The sequence below is a fragment of the Ailuropoda melanoleuca genome, chromosome 10, assembly GCF_002007445.2.
Source record: "Ailuropoda melanoleuca isolate Jingjing chromosome 10, ASM200744v2, whole genome shotgun sequence".
NCBI classification, from domain to species: domain Eukaryota; kingdom Metazoa; phylum Chordata; class Mammalia; order Carnivora; family Ursidae; genus Ailuropoda; species Ailuropoda melanoleuca.
Window position 1 is genome coordinate 28,445,553 of NC_048227.1, and position 22,018 is coordinate 28,467,570.

Below are 22,018 nucleotides of genomic sequence, written 5' to 3' on the forward strand. Positions count from 1 at the left end.
TGGTCTAGAAATGTTGTAGCCATTCTGCTCCTGTGAAGGGGGAGCCTGGAACTGGCAAGTGATGGGAGGGAGTCCTCTACATGGAGACTGAAGATAAAGCCAAAATTACAAAAGGCAGGGAGGATAAATGGAGAAAGTTAGATTCTTATAACATCCTAAGAGCAGCTTGATCAAACCTCACCTGAAGCTGTTAGGGTTTTTAATTTATATATGCCAGTGGGTTCCTTTTTAGATTGAGCCAATTTGAACTGACTTTTGGTTATTTGCTATGACATGAGACCTGAATGATAGAACACCTAATCCTGAAAAAAGAGAACTCTGACTAGAAAAGAATGAGTAGAAGGGATAGTCTAACAACAATACAGACTCAGAAAAAAATGTATCAAGCACTTCATAAGTTCCAGAAACTGCCCAGAGCTTCATTGACTTCTCACAAAAGCAAATGAGGTTGGTACTATGATTATCTCATTTTAAATCAAGACACTAAAGCTCAGAAGGATTACGTGACTTGCTCAAGGTTGCACAGAAGGGAAATGGACTGAAGAGGCCCAGCAGCGCAGGTCCTGCTGCCCAGGAATATGCTCTTCTCATGCTGCCAGGCAGACAGCAGCACAGAAGAGGGTGTGAGCTGTAAGGGCACGGTCAGAGGAGGGTGGAACCACCAAACTGTACAATAATGAGGGGAAGCTGGGGCGGGCAAAGAGGCTAAGAGGCTGCTGGGACCCAGTGGTGGACAGGTTTGGTGGCAGCCATTATTATCATTCAGAGGTTCCTATGTAGTTCTGAGGTTACTCATCATCATTACCAATACAGCTACGCCCAATCACTGCCCAGGTTCAAATCAGCATTATATCATCACGATATTCCTAATCCATTTAATCATGCAGCAGCCATTGGAGTGTTTATGCCTCAAGCACCCTACCTGGTGAGCAAGACAGTTGAGGTAACCACCCTCGTGGACCTTCATAGTCGAGCTGGGAAAGACATCAGGGAATAAATAATGACACCTGAAACAAAGGTGTACATCTGTGAATAACGATCATGGGTGGTGATAACACCAACTGTGCAGAGGGCTATCTATCTATAAGAGACAAGAACAGAGTGTTATAAAAAGAACAAGGAGGGCTGGTTTAGATAGGAAGGGTGTATGCAAGTGTGGGGGGTAAATCTTCTCCTTGGAGTGTGATTAAGCAGAGGTCTTGATGTTTAAATGGGCACATGCAATCTAAGCTGAAGGAACCACTTGTGCAAAAAGGGAACTGGATTTGCATGTTTAAGGAACTGAAAGAGGAGAGTTACTGGGTAAGAGGTAGGCAGAGGCTGGGACTTGCCTGGTCTTGAGAACCCACTGGCACTTTTAATTCTCATTTTGTCATTCCCTCTTGAATGTTTCCGGAGAATCCTCCCCTGGGCCAGACTGTAGGCAGGGAATAGGGATATGGAGATTAATAGTGATGATGATGATAATGCCCCATAGTCATTGAGGACTTACCATTTGCTATTAGAACTCTTGTCCAAGATTGGAGGAAGAGTCTCCTGGATGTAGGCAGCTAGTTGAGAATTTCCCAATCTTGGTGGGTCAAAAGAACTCGTTACGGAGTTAAAAACACACCCTTCTCCTGGAGATTTGGATTCAGTAGGTGCAACTCCTCCTGGAATTTGTGTTTTTAACAACTTTGACAAACACTGGCCTAAAGCAGTGTAGCGCAATGGCTGTTCGTTTTTTTTTCTGGACAGATCCGAGTTTGGGTCGGTGGCAAGTTCACTGCTTTTGCAGTCATCTCGCGCAAACTGCTCCACGCCTCTGAGCATCATGTTTCCCCTTCTGACAAATGCGGCTAATGACAGCACCATCTCCTGGCGCTGGTGTGCAGATTAGGTGAGCTGTGATTCCTAGTGAGCGGTGATGACAGTAACAGGATGATGATGAACACGCCTCATGATCGGCTGTCCTAGATCACAGTTGGTGACTTGGAGGACCGTCCCGAGGCAGGGCCCAGTTCTTCTGACCTCAAACTAGGGTTGTCGACTGAAATACAGGAGCCCGGTTAAACTGGAATTTCAGATAAATAATGCAAACATTTTAGTGTAAGTATCTCCCAAATATTGCATGGGCTATACTTACACTGAACAATCATTCCTTGTTTATCTAAAATTCCAACCTAACTGGGCGTCCTGTATTTTTACTTTTGGCACCTAGCAACGCCACTTTAGGGGAAAGAAAGCCCCCCCCCCCAAGCCTGACCCCGAGAGCACCCTCCCTGCGCACGCACGCGGGCCCCAGTCCAGGCGCCTCCACTGGGCAGGCGCCCCAGTCGATCCCAGAGGGGCTCCTCACACTTCCGCCCCGCTCAGGCAGCACTAGCGGCTCCCCGAGCGGCCGAGCCCCACGCGCCGGCCCTGCCGCCCCGCCGTGAGCAGAGGGCGCCGCCCCGAGCGGGGCAGGACAGGCTCGGCGGTTGGGCCGTGTGCTGTCCTGCCGCTCCCTCCCACACTGTGTACTCAGGGGAAGCCAGAAACTCTCTCGTCATGTCGGCTGCGGAGGCGGGGGGTGTTTTCCGCCGAGCCAGGGGCAGGACCCTAGACGCGTTTCCCTCAGGTACTAACGGCCTTTCGCCCGGGGAGGGGATGACTTCAAGGCTGCGGAACGTTCCGTCGGGGGAACCGTCGTTCTGGGGGCACGCGCCTCTAGCCGGACCGCTTTGGGGGCTGCACCCCGGGGGGCTGGGGACCTCAATAGCGGCCGCACCGCCCGCGCTTAGGGCTTCGAGGGGCGCTGTCGAGAGATGGGTGTCTGGGCGGTGGGGCTTCTCTGGCCTTGACCTAACTTCCCTGAGAGTACAGGAGATAGAGTAAGGAAGCAAAGCGTGCTTCCTAGGAGCGTGGGCTGTGCAGTTAGACTTGCTTTCAGCCCTGCCTTGGACACGTTGCTCAGCAAGCAGGGCTCGGCCTCAGTTTCCCCACCTGCACACCGGGAATAACAACGGTGATCTTGTGTGTAGCGCTCGTAGGCGCTTGGTGCACGTTAGATGCGGTTATTCTTGTGGTGGATCAAGAGGATGTATTTTATACTCCACAGTCCCGCTTAGTTCCAGCGATCGGGGTCATCCGCCAAGAATGTGCGCTGTGCCCGTCGGGACAGCAGGGCGGGAGGGCAGGCCAGGGTCCGGTCAGAGTTAAGTGCTTGGGGTTTGGATTTAGTCTGCCTCTGTAAAAATGTTGTGGATTTTGTTTTTTGTTTTGTTTTTTAAAATACCTCCTGGGGAAGCGTGAACAGCTGAAAAGTATTTTTCTAACGCAGTGTTCGACACACACAGGCTAGGTGCTAAGTGAATGTTAGCCCTGGAGCCCTAAGTCAACAGGGAGGCACGTTCCTGGTTTCCTGGTCCTCTCTGGGTTTTTGCTGCTTGGAGTCAAGATTCCCTCCCACGCACTCACCAGTTTTGTAAGCCCCGGGGACGTCACCCCAGATGCCCTGCGTGATCTGGCCGGTGCTCACCTTTCTTGCTTCATGCTTGTCATCCTGCCCTTTGCCCGGCTCTCCTGCTGCACTGGTTTTCTAGAAGGCCCTTCTTTTTCTCGGCTCCCATCGCTAATAGCCGGGCTCGTAGGGCCTGGCCATTTCTCAACCTTCGAACCCTAGTTAAGGTTCGGTCACTTCCTGGGTCTGATTTTCCCTGGCTAGCCTAATTTAAAAAGGAGGTTCCTCCTCAAGGTCTCTGTCCTAAAGCCTTGTTCTTTTCTCTCTTTGCAGCTCTTGGTGGGGGAGTGGCAAGGTTCTGGAAGAGCATATGGGGGCCAGAAATAATAGCTGTGGCAGATTTTGGAAAATACAGTCTGTGGTAGTGCCCATTTAAAAAATATTTTTTTTTTAAAGATTTTATTTATTTATTTGACAGAGGTAGAGACAGCCAGCGAAAGAGGGAACACAAGCAGGGGGAGTGGGAGAGGAAGAAGCAGGCTCATAGCAGAAGAGCCTGATGTGGGACTCGATCCCATAACGCCAGGATCACGCCCTGAGCTGAAGGCAGACGCTCAACCGCTGTGCCACCCAGGCGCCCCTAAAAAATATTTTAATAGGACTTTTTTTCCCCCAACATGAGGTTTTTGAGATTTATCTGTATTGATACAGGTAGCTCTCGTTCACTCTTTCCTCCTGGGCAGTATTCTGCTGTATACATTCTCTTGCTAGATATGTAGAGTATCTTCCCTGAGGAAGGGGTCACACCCCTTATCTGATGGCAAAGAATGAGGGTGAGTTAACCGGGGCCATGAAGGGTGGAAAGAGCATTGAGGACCGTGGGTGGAACTGGTGTAAAAGTCTGTGGCCTGGAGGGATGGGGAAAGGGAAGGGTGGGGGAGGGGTGTGGTGTTCTGTGAGAATGGAGGATGGCAATGGGGGGGGGGAGTAATTGAGGACTTTTGTCTTTACCTAATACCATCAAAGAGTTTTAAGCTGCATGTATGAGTAAGCAAGGACACTGATCAGATTTCCCTTTTGGAAAGAATGGTCTAGCTGCGGCAGTGCAGTGACAGCAAAAGAATTTCTACCTCTGAGGAACTTGGGGGCAATCTGATTGCAAGCTGGAGCCCAAGAACTTGGCTTGAAGCCACATTTCCATAGCCCCGCATTGTTCGCTTTGGGTTTATTTATTCGCGGTAGCTGGAGGTGCCTGTGGTTGCGGGGAGGGCTTTTGATGGAAATGATGGGGAGGGATACAGAGGTGTCAAAACTTCTTAACCCACCGAAGTTGCCACAGGGCTGCCAGGGGGTCCGGAGAACAAGAGTCATTCACCTGGACAAGAACGGGGCAGCGGGGAGAGAGACTGAGAAGAGAAAAGGACAGGACACTTACCCTGCTGAGATAGGAAGAGGGAAAATGACCCTGGGCTTCCCTTAGCAGTGGGGCCCATGCCTGGACCCCAGCGGGCATGCGCAGTGTGGGCCATTTAGCACAGGGCTTTTAGAGACCCGGCCTCAGCGGGTTGAGCTTAGAACACCTAGTCTTGTGGGTTCCTGTCACTGGGTGCTGAAGCCCTCGTCCACCGCCAAGGGTGCCCCCCATTGCTCTCACCTAGTTTTTGCCGAGTCTTCGTCTCCTGCTGGCTTTGCTGGCACCTTTGAGAGCTGCTTGTAGAGGGTCCACTGCCAGGCCCAGCCGTGTGGGAACGTGAAGCCCCTGGAGCTGGGACGGTGGCTCTAGAGGCCGGCCCGGAAGAGAAAGGCAAGCAACTGGCGTTCCCCTGTCTCTTGCTAAAATACACACTGCCTGCCAGAGGTTTGTTTAACTCGAGCAACACTGCTCCAAATCACAGCCCTGGTAATCCGCATATGCTCGCTCCTCGAAGCTCCCTCCTGAAATAGCGAAAGTTTGGTTCTCAAGCAAAGCCGGGCAGGTGGAGGGAACAGTGCTGTCGTGCTGTTTAGGCTGTCATAAGCGAGCACCACAGACCGGGGGCTTATAAACAGCAGACGCTTCTCACGGTTGCGGAGGCTGGACGTCCAGGATCAAGGCGCCGGCGGAATGCGTGTGCCGTGCATAGATGACCATCTACTTGCCCTGCCCGCGCACGGTGGGAGCGGGGAATGAGTACTCTGGGGTCTCCTTGAGAAGGCGTTCATCTCATCACTAAGCCCCCCTGACCTCATTGCCTCCGCATATCATCACATTGGGGTTTACATTTCAACCTAAGAATTTGGGGGGCCCGCAGACGTCCAGTGTGTGGTAAGCACTGTGAGGACCCCCNGGGGCCCCCCCCCCCCCCCCCGGTGATCTAGGACTGCGAGCACTTTTTCCAGCAGTATCGCCCCCGAAGCTTGGCTTCAGTCATCCATTCCCTGTTAACAGCGTCCGCGAGGCTCCGTCCACAGATGTTTATACAAAGTAAATTGTACGTGTCTCAGTTGAGAAGGTTCACATTCCTCAGGCATGTTCAGATACTCATTTTAATTAGGCAAATTGATCATTATATTTCCTTGACACATACCCTAATCAAGACTACTTTCTCCTACCAAATAATTGTTGTTCTGAAAAGTTTACAACATCTGTTTTGAAGAAATTCTAAAAAAGGAGAAATATTAAGGTAAAATAGGTTTCAGAAATTACCTGTATTTATTTGTTTTTAGGTCCTAAACTGTTCTTTTTTCCAGTTTCATTTTACCACCAGTATATTTTCTACCTCAAGAATAGGGCTCTTTGGTGGTTTTCTTAAAAAAGATGATTTCCCCTGACATTTTAAATCTCTGCAGTTATTTCAGAGGAGTTGACCATATTCACCAATCCTGAATGTTTCTCGGTCCTCTCTGGAAAACCTCTCACATCACAGAAAATAGTCTACAAAAAAATAACTTGCCCCACCTCTTCCAGGTCTCACCTTAGAACTCTTCTAGAAATAGTAGACCTGGAAATGGGTATCCAGGTCTGAACGGGATTGAAAATACTGTAGTTTGAAAAATTCTAATAGATCAATGAGGAAAATGAAAATGAAATAAATGCTTTTAATTATGCCATACATTTCGGCCAAACCAGTTATCTCTTATTTGAGAAGGGCTCCTGTGACTAAAACAAGAATTTTGATTATTTATCCCTGCGTCATTAATATCATCATCAGTCAAAATAAGTGTGTAAAATGTTCCTGTCGTAACATTTCTAAGAGACAAATGAACTTTTATTTGTGAGTGCCTTTTTTTTGCCTTTCTAAACTTTATCGAGGTACCATAACATTCACTCATTTTAAGGTCACAGTTCAATGATTTTTAATACATTTGCAGAGTGTTACAGTGTCAGGATTTTAGACATCATCTTTTCAGGATTCTCTCATGTTGTAGCAGATAGATGCACTCTCTTCTTTTTTACTGAATGGTAGTCCATTGTATGGGAAAACACATCTGTTTATCCATTCATCCATTGTTGCACATTTGGACGTTGGCAGGTGTTCCCCAGTTTGGATACTGGCTGTTAGGAGTAAAGCTGGTATGAACATCCACATACAGATCTTTGTATGGACATATGTTTCATTTCTCTTGGGTAGATACCCAAGATTGGAATTGCTGGGTCATACAAGTAACTATGTTTGATATTTTGAGGAACTTCCAAACTGTTTTCCAAAGCAGCTGCACCATTTTACATTCCCACCACTAAGATATATGGATCCACGTTTCTCTGTATCCCGGCCAACACTTATCACTTGTCATCCTCTGCCTTTTTGATTATAACCAAATATGGGTGTGAATTGGTATCTCATTGTGATATTGATTTGCATTTTCTTAAAGGCTAATGATGTTGAACATCTTTCCATGTGCTGACCAGCCATCTTTGAAGAAATATCTTTTCAGGTCCTTTGCCCCATTTTTAATTGGGTTGTGTTTTTATTGAGTTGTTAGAGTTCTTTATATATACTGGCTACAGATCCCTTATCAAATCCATGGTTTGCAAATATTTTCTCCCATTCTGTGGATTCTCCTTTCCCTTTCTTCAAAATATCCTAGGCAGCACCAGAATTTTTAATTTTGTTTGAAGTCTAAATTATCACCTTTTTCTTTTATCACTTATGCTTTTGATGTCCTATCTAAGAAACCTTTGCCTAACCCCAAATCATGAAGATTGACTTCTGTGCTTCTTCTAAGAGTATCCTAGTTTAAGCTCCTACATTTAGGTCTAGGTCCATATTGAATTAATTTTTATGTATGGTGTGGGGTAAGGGTCTCATTATTAGGGAAAAAAATTTTTTTTTACTACAGTAGAAACCTAGTAGTTGGTCAATGAATAGAAAAACTTAGCCAAAGAGGGGAATTAAAAAAAATTACACATTCTTTTAACATGTCCTTTTAATGTAAACCATAAATGTACATTCATTTACCATTCTTTTGAGGTCGGGCCAAGGACTTGTCTTGGAGTATTGGGATTACAGATGGGCCTGCCATGGAGCCTTTCTTGCATAAACAACACCCATAATGAATCTTTTCCAGTTTGGGTTTTTTCCAGTGGAGTAGTCAGTTAAAAATCACTTGGAAAGCACTCTGAGTAAAGAATCCTAGGTTTATACTTTCTTTTTCCTCTAATCTTTTACGCTGGTCTCCACAACACCTAATTCAATAGTACTTTATTTTCACCAGCTTGCCTTTTATTGAGTGTTCCCAAAGCGTCTGTCTTAGTTTTATTAGAAGCAGCCCTTTTTACAATTCATATTTCTCCGGTTTACATGTTTAACTGACTGATTTAAAAATAAGTGCTAGCATGAACAGGTTCGGGGACAACTCCTGATGGATGCATGGTGCAGAACCCTTGGGGGACCTCGGGTCACAGCCCATGCCTTTGTGGAGGGCATGGAGAATGCTGGTAAATCTGGGGGTTTGTTAAGGGAGTGTCTCTTTCACAGAGAGGACTAACTGGCAGCTTTTTATATTTGTGAAGCATATGATTTTTAACTTTGCCAAACCCTCCCAATTAGTTGCAGATGATAGCATGGGACCCTGGCAGCTGGAGCCTCTGGGAGCCCAGGAACCACTCTCAGTCACTCTCATGACCAGGTCTGATACGTAGCCAGACAATCAGGAAATATTCGTTGACTGGAAGAATGCCCAAAGTCTCCATGTACCCCTGTTTAAAAGAAAAAGGAAAAAACACTAGTCACGCTAATGCCGGAGGTCCTTCCTTATTTGTGAAACGAAGGCAGAGTGTTGGCTTGAGCTGTCTGAGATGCTGCTGTGGTGATGGATGTGCTGGGTTCATTTACACGAGGGTGCCGAGATGCTTGGGTGATTTCAGGCCCTAAACTAGGAGGTGGGAGTGCTAAGCAGGGAGTGCAGCTCTTCTGGCTGCTGGCCCTTTGACCTTGACACCAGAACATACTGGAATAGGACAGAACTCGTCATCTCATCTCCAGTCTGCTTCTTCTCCTGTCTTCCCTCCAACTCCTATTCAGTCAGAAGCCCAGGAGTCAGTCCTGACCTCTCCTCCTCCCCTTCTCTCCGCAGCCCCATCCCTTCAACCTCCAGACCTCACCGTGGTTTTGTCCATCTGTCCCCTTCCCCAGCTCCCACCACTGTGACCCCCAGCCACCTGTCTCTCTCACCTGGACAATTCCAGGAGTTTCTGCATCCACTCTGGCCACACCGTCCATTCCCTGTACAGCATTCAGAGCCGTCTCTTTGAAACAAAAATTGGGCCTGTCATGCCTTGACATGGCTTCTTTCTGTCCCTCTCTTTCTCTCTCTATGGTCTCATTCTTCAGGTAGCATTTTATTTATTTTTTTTAAAAGATTTTATTTATTTATTCAACAAAGATAGAGACAGCCAGCGAGAGAGGGAACACAAGCAGGGGGAGTGGGAGAGGAAGAAGCAGGCTCATAGCGGAGGAGCCTGATGTGGGGCTCGATCCCAGAACGCCGGGATCACGCCCTGAGCCGAAGGCAGATGCTTAACCGCTGTGCCACCCAGGCACCCCTCAGGTAGCATTTTAGAAGAAACCTGTGTTCATTCTCCCATTTGCAGTTAGGATCCTGGTATTCCCCTTTGCTCATTCGTTTCCTTTATGACACTTATTACAACTTATAGTTGTGTATTTATTCCTGTGACTTTCATGCCTTTTCATGCCTCTAGACTATAAATTCCTGGAGTGCAGGAAGCCCAGACCTAGGACAGTATCTGGCAGTGGTGGCCACTCAGTGGCCATTTGTTGTAGAAAGAAATGAGTAAATATGATCACATTTCAGGATATGCATAACCATAATATGATCACATTTCAGGATCTGCATTATCCTGTGGACAAAACAAAACAGAAACAAGGTATTGAATCAACCAGTAGGATCCCTTAGCAAACCACCCTGGGTGGCCCTGAGGTTCATGCAGTGCTCAAAGATGTCTGTTAAAGGAGGTTCTTGTTGCTAGGTGGGTGCCCTCTCTGGGCCTCATCTGCCCTGAGGATGCCTTCTCCTCGCATCCAGGGCCTCTGTTTGCCCAGCCTTGTGTCTGCAGGGCAGCTCTCTCCAGAGAGAGCACCTTCTTCCACTTCTCCCCGAAGCACCATCTGGGCCGGCAGCCACCTGCTCTCTTGGCAGGGGAGCATGGGTAATTGTTGGAAACAAGTCATAGCAAACATCCACCCCAAAAAGGCGAACCCCAAATGGAGTTCTGCTTTGGAAAAGCAAGAGAGGTTCAGGAAATGTCTTTTTCCCCCGGTAGCTGTTGTCTAGAATAGCATCGGGCAAAGCCAGTGATGCTGAAAGCCACCTGGCCAAGGAGCCCTGGCCTGTCTGCCTTTTTACTTCTCTGAAGGGTTGCAGATAAAGATTTTGGCAGGTCCTTTATCCCGAATGGCAAGTGTGGCTGCCAAGCTATGACTCAGAACCTTTTGTGTGTCTCGCAAACCACCTTTGGATGTGTTTCGGCAAAGAGAAGAGAGGTTGCCTAAATTCACTTTGCTCCTTAGGAAGAGTAATACGGAGACTCTGAGGACATTGCTGTCACAGTTAATTATTTTGGGGGAGGAGGGGACCCCGAAGGGTACTCTTTTTTTTTTTTAACAGCTTCACATGCCATACTATTCACCCTTTTACAGTGTACAATTCAGTGGCACTTTGTTCACAGAGTTGTGCAATCATCACCACAGTCGATTTTAGGCAGAAAGAAACCCAGCACTCCCTCGCTGTCACTCCACCGCCACTCCAGCCCCGGGGAGCCGCTCACGAATGGCACTATTAAATGGGGCGTAAGTTCCGGCAGTTTTACAGTCGGGACGTTCGGATCGTTAAACCAGAAAGGGTCCCAAAGTGGTGAAGATTGTTTTGCTACTGTTGCGGTGTTGTTGTTGTTGTTGTTGTTGTTGCTGTGTTGTTGTTTTTAACCACAAAATAAGATTAGTCCCCGGAGGAGATGAGGGGTATTGCTGAAGACATTTAGACTGTGATTCACTGTGCAGATGGCTACTGGGAGAAACTGCAAAATTTGCATTTCATTGGCATTTGCTCTTTAGCCAGAAAGCCTCCAGACAGCTGTAAAGCTACCCATCTTTGCCGTTTTATAACCGAAGCAATATCCCCAGTATGTGAACGGAAGGATGTTACTGTGTATGTGTGTGTGCATGTGCGTGTATCTATATCATCAAGTATTTTCTGCGCCCCCTGTGTGCTATGGGGAATAAAGAAATGGGTAAGGTTTTGGTGGCTTTGTCTCTGCTAAGACAAGGGTAGGAGTTACCGTAAGTAACAGTCATGATCGTAGAAGCTCACACTTGACTGCTTACTGTGTGCCAAGTGCAAATGCTTTACGTGTATTCACTCAGTCCTTGTTCACAATAACCCTTCAGAGGTAGGTGTGTTACTTTTACTTTACAGACAAGGACACAGACCCTGAGAGGTTAAGAACCTGTTCTTAACCTGGTCATGTCGCATGCTTGGTAAAGGGGGGAAATGGGACTTGAGCCTGGTACGCAAGCTTCAGAGTCTAGGTGACCCTGGGACCAGGCGAGGGCTTTGGGAGGTGGAGACTTTAAGTCTTCCTCAAGCCCACATGTCCCGGCATCATCTGTCCTCTGCCCTCCATTCACATTTGCCTCTGGTGGCAGGGTCTGGTCCTTGCCGTGTGCTCTGCCTGGGGTGCGTCCCCACCGCCACCCTGTGCCTGGCTCTTATGTCGCCTTAGGGCTCCATCCAGCCCCACCTCCCACCCATCAGTCACTGTGTCCATGATCACCGTGATTCCGTCTGCAGAAGTAATGAGCGCAGCATGCGGTCAGCTTTGTTGTTGGCCTGTTCGTCATCCATCTCCCCACTGTTGTGTAAGGTCTTAAGGAATGGGACCTATGGCTTTGCTCACTGTTGAATGCCCAGCGACTAGTGTGGCACCTGTCCTGTGGCGCATACTCAGAACAAGCTTGCTGAATGAGGGAAAAGGAAGAGCTGCATATGTGGCAGAGGAGGGAGGGAGGCTCTGGGCTGGGAAGGGCAGGTGCAGTTTCAGCAGGAAGAGTTGGTAGAGTGGGGAGCATCCCCTGGAGGAAGGAGTGGGAAAGCATGGCTTGTGTTTGAGGAGCAGATAAGGGTCCCCTCCGAGGGATCGTGTGGCATGTTTGCATAGGGTTTCTCAATCTCTGCATTGACCTTATGGGCTGGACTGTTTGTTGTGGGGCTGCCTGTGGAATGTGGGGTGTTGAGCAGCATCCCTGGATCCCGGAAGCACCATTGCCCTCCCAGTGTGACATGCAAAGGTGTCTGCAGACATCAGATACCCCCTAGGGGTCAAAATCATCCCTGGTCAAGAGCCACCAGTCTAATGGGAACAGTAATCAGGATAGCTGGAAAAGTGTTGCTCTTGCGTTTTAGACCCAAGTGCCAGAATGAACGAGGATCCCTCGACGTGTTCACTTATCCCTTCATCAGATGTTTACTGAATGCCTCTCATGCCAGTGACCCAGTGATACCTGCTGACAATATACCGGAAAGGGAACGTGAACGCGGGCCTTTAACTCGTGGAGATTAGAGCACAGTGACGCTTCAGCAGGAGAGTTTGGTGATCAGGACAAGGGTCTCAGGAAGTCACAGCACTGGTGATTGCCTGCAGCGAATCAGATTGGGGAGCATTGCGTGGAGCTGTCCTGGTGGCCCTGTGTGGGAGAGGTAGAGCCCTGAGCCAGGCTGATGGGGCCGCAGAGGGGAGGGAGGTCCTGCGGAGCAGTGGGGATGTGGGTTCATCTACCTGGTAGGCTAAATGGACCCACTGACACACAGTCCCGTCATCTGTAGATGGGTGGACTGGGGACCATGGTGGCAAACTCCGGGCCATCAGAAGAGGCCAGTCTTGAAGAAAAGGTGATGAACTGGCTTGTGGGAGTGTCGTAAGGTGCTGATGGGGCAAGCTGGGAGCTTGGACATACCCAGAAAAGCAAACACACTACTCTCGACTGCCTTTTTTAGTTAATTCTGTAGCTTTCTAGTCAAATGGAGACTCGTGGCCCCTCTGGTCCCAATTCATGTATGATGTTGAGTCAGAGAAGTTAACAGGAGCCCAAACGGTGAATTTCTAAATACTATTAACAGTGTTGTGATGTGCTGTGTGGTGATAGGGGCCTGGTTCATCAGACTGCCTGCTCATCAGACTTCTAACCAGTATCTTCCAAAAAGCAGAGGAGATTAGGAAATGAGACTCTGCTTTATAAGAATGAATCTGAGAGCTATTTATCACTGTAGTCCACCTTGAACCGTTTGAGGTTGCCTGTAAAGTAACAGGTTTGGCACATCAGGAGAGCACGAATTGTTACAGTATTAGGTGTTAATTAATGGCAGGACTGATTCGTGTAGGCCTTTTCCTAGTGGTGTGATGAAATAGTGACTCAATTGCTTTTGGGGGTGCATTTATTATAATTAGTCATTGATTAACTGGTAATAGCGAAAGGATCAATGAAATTTCTAATTCTTGGTATATGTTAAAAAGTCAGCTTTTATTAAGAGTTGACAGATATGTCTGAAAGGTATCATAAAAACGAGGGAGAGGAAATGTATTGACAGAGATACATTTAAGAAAACATGTAGTTCCTGATATTAACTGCACAGAGCAGTTGCAATCTGAATATCTGTCTTTCAGGCAGGATATTGGCATGTAAACCGTCTCATAGGAAGGATTAGTGGTAAGGCACTGTGTGAGTTTTTAAAGGTTTTTAAGATTCTTCTATGTGTACAGTTGCTTTGTACCCAGTAATGCTTGAAGAAGACTCACAGGCCTTTACTGTCTATGGTTTAATACCACCCAAATCCACCGTCTTTTTATTCCTCAGTTTTGAAAGATGGTTTCTATGACAGTCTCTATCAGTTAGCTGAAATCTGGAAGTGGCCAAATCCTGATAACTCTCTATACAATGGCTGAATCGGATTCTCTCTAAGGCCAGTTTTTCTTTTATAAAGATATTTTTAAATTGATTTAAATTTTTATTTTTTTTTAGTTTTAAAAAAGATTTTATTTATTTATTTGAGAGGGAGAGAGATTGCGAGCGAGAGTGCAAGAGCAGGGGGAGGGAGAGGCAGACTCCCCGCTGAGCAGGGAGACCGAGGTGGGGCTGGCGAGGTGGGGCTGGCGGGGGGGAAGGGGATCTTGGGGCTTAACCCGGGACTCCATCCCAGGGTACTGGGATCATGACCTGATCCAAAGGCAGATGCTTAACTGACTGAGCCATGCAGGTGCACCTGATTTAAATTTTTAAAAACTAAATTTTAAAATTTGATTCAGGCTATGATTCCTATGGGACCATAATAAATAATTTATTATGATAACTCAGAGCTTGTTTTTTCTGGGTTATCATTTGGACAGACTTGATAAGTCTTCTCAACAATCTCACCTCCGTGACCACCTGCCTTGAAGTCAGGGCTCTGTGGAATAAGAGGCCTGGTTCTGCCTCTACGGCCTTATTAGACCTCGAGCAAGTTATTTAACCTTGACCTTGCTGAGTTTCTTCTTCACCTCTAAGCAAAATGGAAGAGTTACCGTAGATATAGGCTTGTCACTGCACATGTCCACAGGGTCCAGATGGTGAATGGGACCAATTGTGGACCACGGGAATTGAGACCACGCACCCCCTTTGAGGAGCAGCCACTGCTCAGCCCAGCCGGTCAGCATACTCCAATTGGGCCTGGTTTGGCTGGATTTTCCAGGAGAGTCTAGAAAACCAGGTATCTCTATGAAACTCATGAATTTAAAATGCTGGCAACAAATTCAAAATTGTGTAGCTATTATGTGGGCCAAACAAAACACACCTGCTAGCCAGACTACATCCAGAGACCTGGAGTTTGTAATTTCTGGAGAGGATCACCAGTTAGCATCCCATGGAAGATGGATGCTCTGGGCTCTAGCCTGTACCCTGAATCAGCCCTGTGCTGTTGGCAGGGACTGTGAGCATCCCAGCCTTCTGGGGAAAAGCTCTGGGCCTTGCCAGCATTATCTTTGTGTACAATCTCCTTATTTACCAAGATGTTCCATTCGAAGGAAACTTTTTGGAGATAAAAATATCTTTATGGAGGTGGACAACTTGCAGGCAGACCAAGGCACATTCCATCTCCTTTATGGCTCTCTCTCCGGGCCAGCCCAGCAGCACTGAACTTCTGAACAGTGGAAGCTGCTGCTCATTAACTGTGATTTTTAACTTGAGCATGACTGAGATCCCTAGCCAGGCTTCAGTATCCCCTTTCGGTTAAATAAGGGGTTAGTGATTCTCCAAATCCTTCTACGCTGAAAATTTCCAGTGCTGTAGTGGGAAAAGTTTGGCTTCTATAAGCCTCCAGCCTCCCTGGGATGGGCTGCAATGGAAGGGCTCACTCAGCTCAGAACAGTAGGGTCAGGTGTAAGTGGTGTGGTTAAGTATGTGAGGCTAGGGCTTGTTTAATAGTACCCTCTGCGGCAGACAAACTCTCAGATGGTCCCAGTGACCCCCCCCCCCACCTACTAGTATTCACGGCGTGTGTGATCCTCTGCTCTTGAGCGGGGGCTGGCCTAGCAGCTTGATTATAATGAATAGAACACAGCACAGTGATGGGATATCACTTCCATCACCACGGTACATAAGATTATAACTTCTGTTTGCTGGCAGACACTCTCCCTTGCTGGCTTTGAGGAAGCAGGTTTCTGTGTTCTGAGCTGCCATGTTGGAGAGGCCCACATGGCAAGGAAGTGAGGGTAGCTTCTGGACCGCAGCCAGCAAGGAACCTAGTCAACAACCCTGTAAGTGAGCTTGGAAGCAGATCCTGCCCCACGTGAGTTTTCATGTGAGACCCCAGCGCTGGCTGACACTTTTCATTGTGGCTTGTGAGAGACCATGAGCCGAGAACCCGGCTAAGCCATGGCCAGGTACCCAGCCCACAGAAACTGAGATGACACCTGTGTACTGTTCCAAGCTCCTGCATTTGTGTTCCGTTGTTACAGTAGTGAGAGAGTGCTAATACAACATCTCTGTGAATTTGTTACAAAAATTAATGTTGAAAAAATTCAGTTCACTGTGGACATTCTTATTTATAGAAGACTTAGGTGTTTTAGTTAAATAGCTGTGTGCTTTATGTTGTAATAACAGTAAGTACCCTATAGACATTACCACAAGTTTTTGTCAAATGTTTCAAAAGATTGTAGTCTTGTTTTCGTATGATGTGGGTCAGGAATGAGGTCTTAAATTAATCAACCTAACTTTATTCTTTAGTGCATTCATTCTACAAGTACTTAGTTTATCTCAGAATTTGACTTTGGCCTTATCATAGTCACCAGTTAGAGTCCCTGACTGCATTCTTTTATCAATTTTGGAAATTACCTGGGCTGGATAGAGACAGGGACCTAAAAATAAGTAGGAATATATGCAAAACAAAAATAAAACCAAACCAAAAAAGCCATCAGTAGGGAAATATGCAAAACAACAACCAATCCTCCAAGCCATTATTTCAATTTAGGGAAACAAAAATCACTTTGCACCTGTTTCTGATCAAACATGTTCAAGCAGTTCCTTGATGAGTTACAGGTCAGTGCTTTTCAAACTTGGATTTGCGTACAGATCACATGGGGATCTGTTAAAATGCAGACTGTACCTCAGTAGGTCTGGGCTGGGCTTGGGATGCTGCCTCTAGAGCAAGCTCACAGGTGGTGATGCTGGTGCTGGTGCAGAGGCCACACCTTGAGGCCTGAGGAGTAGACCCAGCCCTGTTCCTCGCGCCCAGTGCAGCATGCTTCATTGGTGCCCTCCTGTCATTCGCACCTTCTTCCTCAGCCTGCACTTCCAGCAATTCTGCTCCTTTCTGGGGGGGTTATCAGGCCTGTATCATTTAACCAAGCAGTCCCATAATTGAGTTCTTTGACTAGGAAAATTTAAAAAACCAAACAAAAAAGCTTGCTGGATGCCTAAGTGTCTTTCTTTTTTTCAGTAATAAAAAATGCTCTGATTGTATATTGGGGTGCTTCAGGAATGGACCTCAGTATTCTGAACTTCTGTGGCTTGAACAGCCAGAACACTGATTTCAAGGAGTCTAAAGAAAGCAGCAGGACTGTGCCAGGGTCGGACAGGTGCTCTGCCCTGCAGGTGATGGCATAGCAAGCTCTCCCCAGGTCTCCTAGATGTCTGCCAATACCTGTGTTCTGCCCTGGGTATGACTCTGGACTTTGGCCAAATAGTTTAAGGCAAGTGCTGTTAAGCATTCACTTTCATAATGTTTTGAGGGATGGGGAAGGCATAAATTTACAAAATATTCCTCCCTCTGCAACTAAGCATTGTAAGTCTGAAATACCCATTATTCAGCCTTGATGAATATTAAGATGAGACTGAAGACCACAAGCTTCTGTAGCAGAACTTGAAGAGGACCCAGATGCTTTTGAGAAGGCAGAGCTCCAAGTCAGCAAATTGCTCTTATTACATAGATAGGCAGGTGAAATAGTGATATGTGAGCTGTCATGTATTTCAGGTCAAATCTATTTATTTTGTACCGTGTCATTATAAAATAGGGATTCTATCTAAGATTTTACTAAGTAAACAAATAATGATGAAAGATTTATTTTAATGCCTCCAAGGACTATTGACTCTTTGAGACGATGACTATTTGTTGTAGGAAACTATATTCGTTAAAATGTCTGCTGTAAAAAACTGTTCATAAATTCTGTTTGTTATAGAAGATTGATTGATGCACCAACCTTGGGGTGACGATCACCTCCCTGATCTGGTTCTGATTAATTTACCCAGTTTAAACAGCTCTGCAAACTGCCTCAGAAACAGGAATGTCGCTAAAAACATTCAGTGTAAAAAGGTTATTATTCAAGTAAAATAAATGAGTAATGCTAACAATTAATTTTAAAACACAAATTGGACTCTCATTTTTTTTTCGTGACACCAGCCTTCAACTCTTGAAGACGTCCTGCTGATTCGGTATTTTTAGTGCCTGATCCCTCAGTATATATTATTACTTTGTAGCAGAGTACCCTGAAACTTGGCAGCTTGCAACAGCTATCTCACAGCTTCTGTGTGGATCTCAGTGCACCTGGCAGGATCCTTCTGCTGCAGGGCCTCCCACAGTGTTCAGGCACTATGTCAGCTGGGGCTGTGGTCTCATCTGATGGCCTGAACTGAGGGGGAGTCCTTTTCCAAGTCTGTTCAGTGGTTGTTGGCAGGATTCCACTCCTTTTGGGTTGTTGCATGGAGGGTCTCCACTCTTCACGGGCTGTTGCCTTCATTCCTTATCATGTTGGCCTCTCCAGTAGGTGAGTCACAGCATGGCAGCCTTTTACCTCTGGAGGAGGGGCCCTGAGAGAGAAAGAGTGAGAGAGATGAAAGTCCTGGTCTTTTCTAGCCTAATCTCTCTCTCTCTCTTTAACCATTTTATTGAGGCATGGTTTACATGTAAAAAGCTGTATATATTTTAAGTGTACAACCCCATAAGTTTGGGGATAAATAAACACCTGTGAAACCATCAGTGCCATCAAGGTCGTAAACATACCCATCTCTTCCCAAAGTTTCCCGCAACCCCTTTATTATTATTATTATTATTATTATTATTATTATTATTATTATTGTGTGTGTGGTAAGAGCACTTAACATAGATTCTACCTTCTCAGCAAATTTTAAGTATATAGTACAGTATTGTTAGCTGTGGACATTGTGCTATACAGTAACTGTCCAGAACTTATCCTGTAGATCTAAAACTTTGTACCCTCTGACCATCATATCTCCCATTTCCCCCTCCTCTCAGCCACTGGAAACCACCATGCTACTCTCTGCTTCTATGAGTTTGACTATGTTAGAACCCACGTAGAAGTGAGATCAGATAGTATTTGTCTTTCTGTGGCTGGCTTCTATCACATAGTGGAGTGCCCTATAGGTCCATCCATGTTCTTTCAAATGGCAGGGTTTCCTTCTTTTTAAGACCGGACAGTATTACATTGTACATATATACCACATTTCCATTCATCCATTGAGGTACATTAGATTGTTTCCATATCATGGTGTAGCCTAATGCCTGAAGGGATATCCTGTCGCTGTATTCTGCTTGTGAGAATAAAGTCACTAGGTGCAGCCCACACTCAAGGGGAGGGGATTGCACAATGCAGGGAACCTTGGGACCTTCTTGGAGTCTTTCTGCCATACAAAGTAAGAGCTCCATAAATACGAGTTGGAATCCGTCATCATGCTAGATCCCCGTCCTTAGCAATGAGATGTGTACTCCAGGATTTCATGTACTCCTTCAGATTGAGTTCAAGTTGGTTGTGATTTGATTAAGCAGCTAACGATCTGAGCTGTGGGTCCAGAATTGGTGGATTAACTTGCATGTGCAATTTTTCTATAGAGTATGTGCAGGTAGTTCACACGCTTGCATTTTTAGGTTCTGAAAAAGGAATTGAGAAGGAAAGGGAGTTCTAAAGCCAGAGATCCACTCTAAGATGACAGTAAGCAAGGCATGGTGAGTGGGAGGGTGGTGACAAAATTTAAAAAAGTTAGACTGGCTCCTTGCCGGTGAGATCTCCTTGCGCCGGAGAGCAGGGGCCTCGTCTGTCTAGGTCCAGCCGTGCATAGTTAGCACCACATATGGGGCCTGGCAAAGAGTAGGCTCTCAGTAAATACTTATCGAATCAATGAATGAATTGAGCACACAGACGTGAAATGACTCCAAGGAGCTTTTTGGAAATCATAATATCTTCGTGACTTCCAAAGGAAATGCCACTTACTCAGTTAACATGCAAAATATACTAATTTGTTAAAAAGAAGAAAACAGTCTCACGATTGTGGGGTAGTTTTGTCCCTGCCACTGATGGCTGGTGGCCATTGGGCCAGTCATGTCCCCTCTCTGGGCCTCCGTTCTCTCCGTGGAGAAATGCAGGGGCCATAGATCGGGGATCTTCAGATTGCTCTGACCTCAGATCCCGCTCAGGCAGAGGAGGCTCTGTTTTTCAGCATTGGTCCACCATATAAGAATTTGTTGTCACCGNCCCGGGGGGGGGGGGGGAAATGTCTGACACCCACAGGGCTTGCATGCCCACTCCTGGCCATTCCAGCTCTGCAAAAGCAGTTACTGGTTGCAGTCCTTTTGGCTAATAAGGGTAGAGACCTGTGGACCCACAGAGCTTAGGGTCAGCAGAACCAATAGGAAGGGCAAGCCTAATAATTTTGGTGCATGTTATCTAGCACCCATTCCAAGAACATAAAGAATCCCCTCTCCCTTCCTTCCCCCTGCTTCCCCCCCACCCCCTAGCCTCACACCTCGCTTAAGCCCACATCATGCAGCCTTTGAAATGTTAGCATCAATTTTTTTTTTTTTCCTCGTTGACTAACTCATTTCAAGATTTCATTTCTGGCACTGCATTTCCTACCAGATAGCCAGAGCTTCCAAGCTCCAAGTTTTATAATTAAAATTCTGTCACATCCCCCGAAACAGTGCAAATGTGCCATTAAGCCTGGCATAAAAGATTTGAAAGCACTTCACCTAGTAATTTAAATATAATACTTCTGGCAGCTTTCAATTTCTGGTATTTTTAATTCTAATTAAAAAACTATTATTGAACATTAATATCCTCTATACAGCATTGCTGGTGTGCCTCCGCGCTCCATTTTGGCCGGCTAGTTTTAAACAAACAGCTTGGCTGCGTGGCTGTTGCGGCCCACGTGGTCTTTCCTGGCCTTTGGGAATCACCAGGTCCCAGGCATAATTAGTATAAATCAAAATCCTCTACACTATGACAGGAAAATGGTATGTTTGAACAGCAGCTTATTAAAATGACCTACTTAATTTAAGAAAAATATTGTATCCACTTGCACAATAACCTGGATGCTTTCCCTGACAGATTTTATGATATTTCTTTCCTCTCCTTTTTTTTCCCCCTCGTTTTTATAAGAAAAGGAAAGGGAATGGAAAGGCCCATTCTACTTCATCCAAGGTGCAGACCCACAGTTTGGACTAATGAAGGCCTGGTCCACTGGGGACAGTGACAGCGGTGGTGACGATTGGGGCGAGGAGATCCGTCTAACTGAGCAAGCTGTTGAGGCCATCAACAAGTTGAAGCCCAAACCCAGGTTCTTTGTTCTTTGTGGGGACCTCATCCATGCCATGCCAGGTAAGACTTGCCCTGTCGATGTGACCTTCTCTCCTCCCAGTCATGACTGCATTTGGGCAGGAAAAAAAAAAAAAGGATTTCTTTTAAAAGATGTCTTTATTTGGTAATGGCCCATTCCTTTTCTCCATGGCTGTTGGAGTATCCTTGAACATCAGAAAATGCATGCTCATTTTATATTTAGAATTTGGCGAGATTAATCACAGTAATTAGGCAGAGCTACAGTTCTGATGATCTGAACTTACTCTGAAAAATGGAACAGACTCCCACGTGCCACCTTTATTTCCAGGGGACAAACTCGAACTGCTTCCAGATACCATATCCATAAGTGTAATCTTCTCTTATTTCCTCTCTTCTTACACTTTAATTTCTCCTGTATTTGTGCTTTTTCATTTGCAAGTGACAGAAATCTGACTTAAACTGAATTACATTTTTTAATGAAAGGTGCATGTTCCTTTATGGGACTGTAAAGTCCAGGGGCAAATCTGGGCTTCAGGTATGACTGGATCCAGAGGCTCAGAGGTTGTTATCAGGACTTGGTCTCTCTTGCTCATCCCTGCTTTCCTGTGGGTTGACTTCATTCTTATGTAGGCTCTCCCTCTAGGTAGTGGCTCCTGGGAGCTCCAGATTTACATCCTTCTCACAGAAACCACAATAGAAAGAAAATGCCTTATTCTTGGTGGTCCAATCAAAGTCCCAAACCGACACCTGTCTGGCTCACGTGGCCCCTTGAAGCTAGGGTGTGGGGTCGTCTCCACTGCAGCAATGTGGTCTGAAGAGCAGGATGATTCCCCTCAAAACAAGAGAGATAGAATGTAAAAGTAACAGATGCCTTCTAGAACTCTCTTGCATTTTTTTTTCCTCCTCTGATACCTTCTCCCCCAGGCAAGAGTAAAGCCCAGGGAACAAGTATAAGCAGGTGGAACTGTGCCTGCCCATCAGAGAGGTGGAGTAGACCCCCACGGCCA

At 46.3% G+C, this 22,018-nt stretch overlaps 1 protein-coding gene across 4 annotated transcripts in view; it reads left to right on the forward strand.

Moving 5' to 3' along the window:
• The first annotated feature begins 2,376 nt into the window (after window positions 1-2,376).
• Window positions 2,377-22,018, forward strand: part of CPPED1 (calcineurin like phosphoesterase domain containing 1) — a 195,418-nt gene continuing 175,776 nt past the window's right edge. For 2 of the 4 annotated variants that reach the window (XM_034670360.1, XM_019798393.2), the window contains exons 1-2: window positions 2,377-2,599; window positions 20,835-21,053. In XM_034670360.1, the coding sequence (XP_034526251.1) occupies window positions 2,530-2,599; window positions 20,835-21,053 (289 nt within the window). In that variant the 5' untranslated portion in view covers window positions 2,377-2,529. The remainder of the gene's footprint in view (window positions 2,600-20,834; window positions 21,054-22,018) is intronic. The other 2 variants (XM_002918068.4, XM_034670361.1) reach the window with 2 other exon arrangements.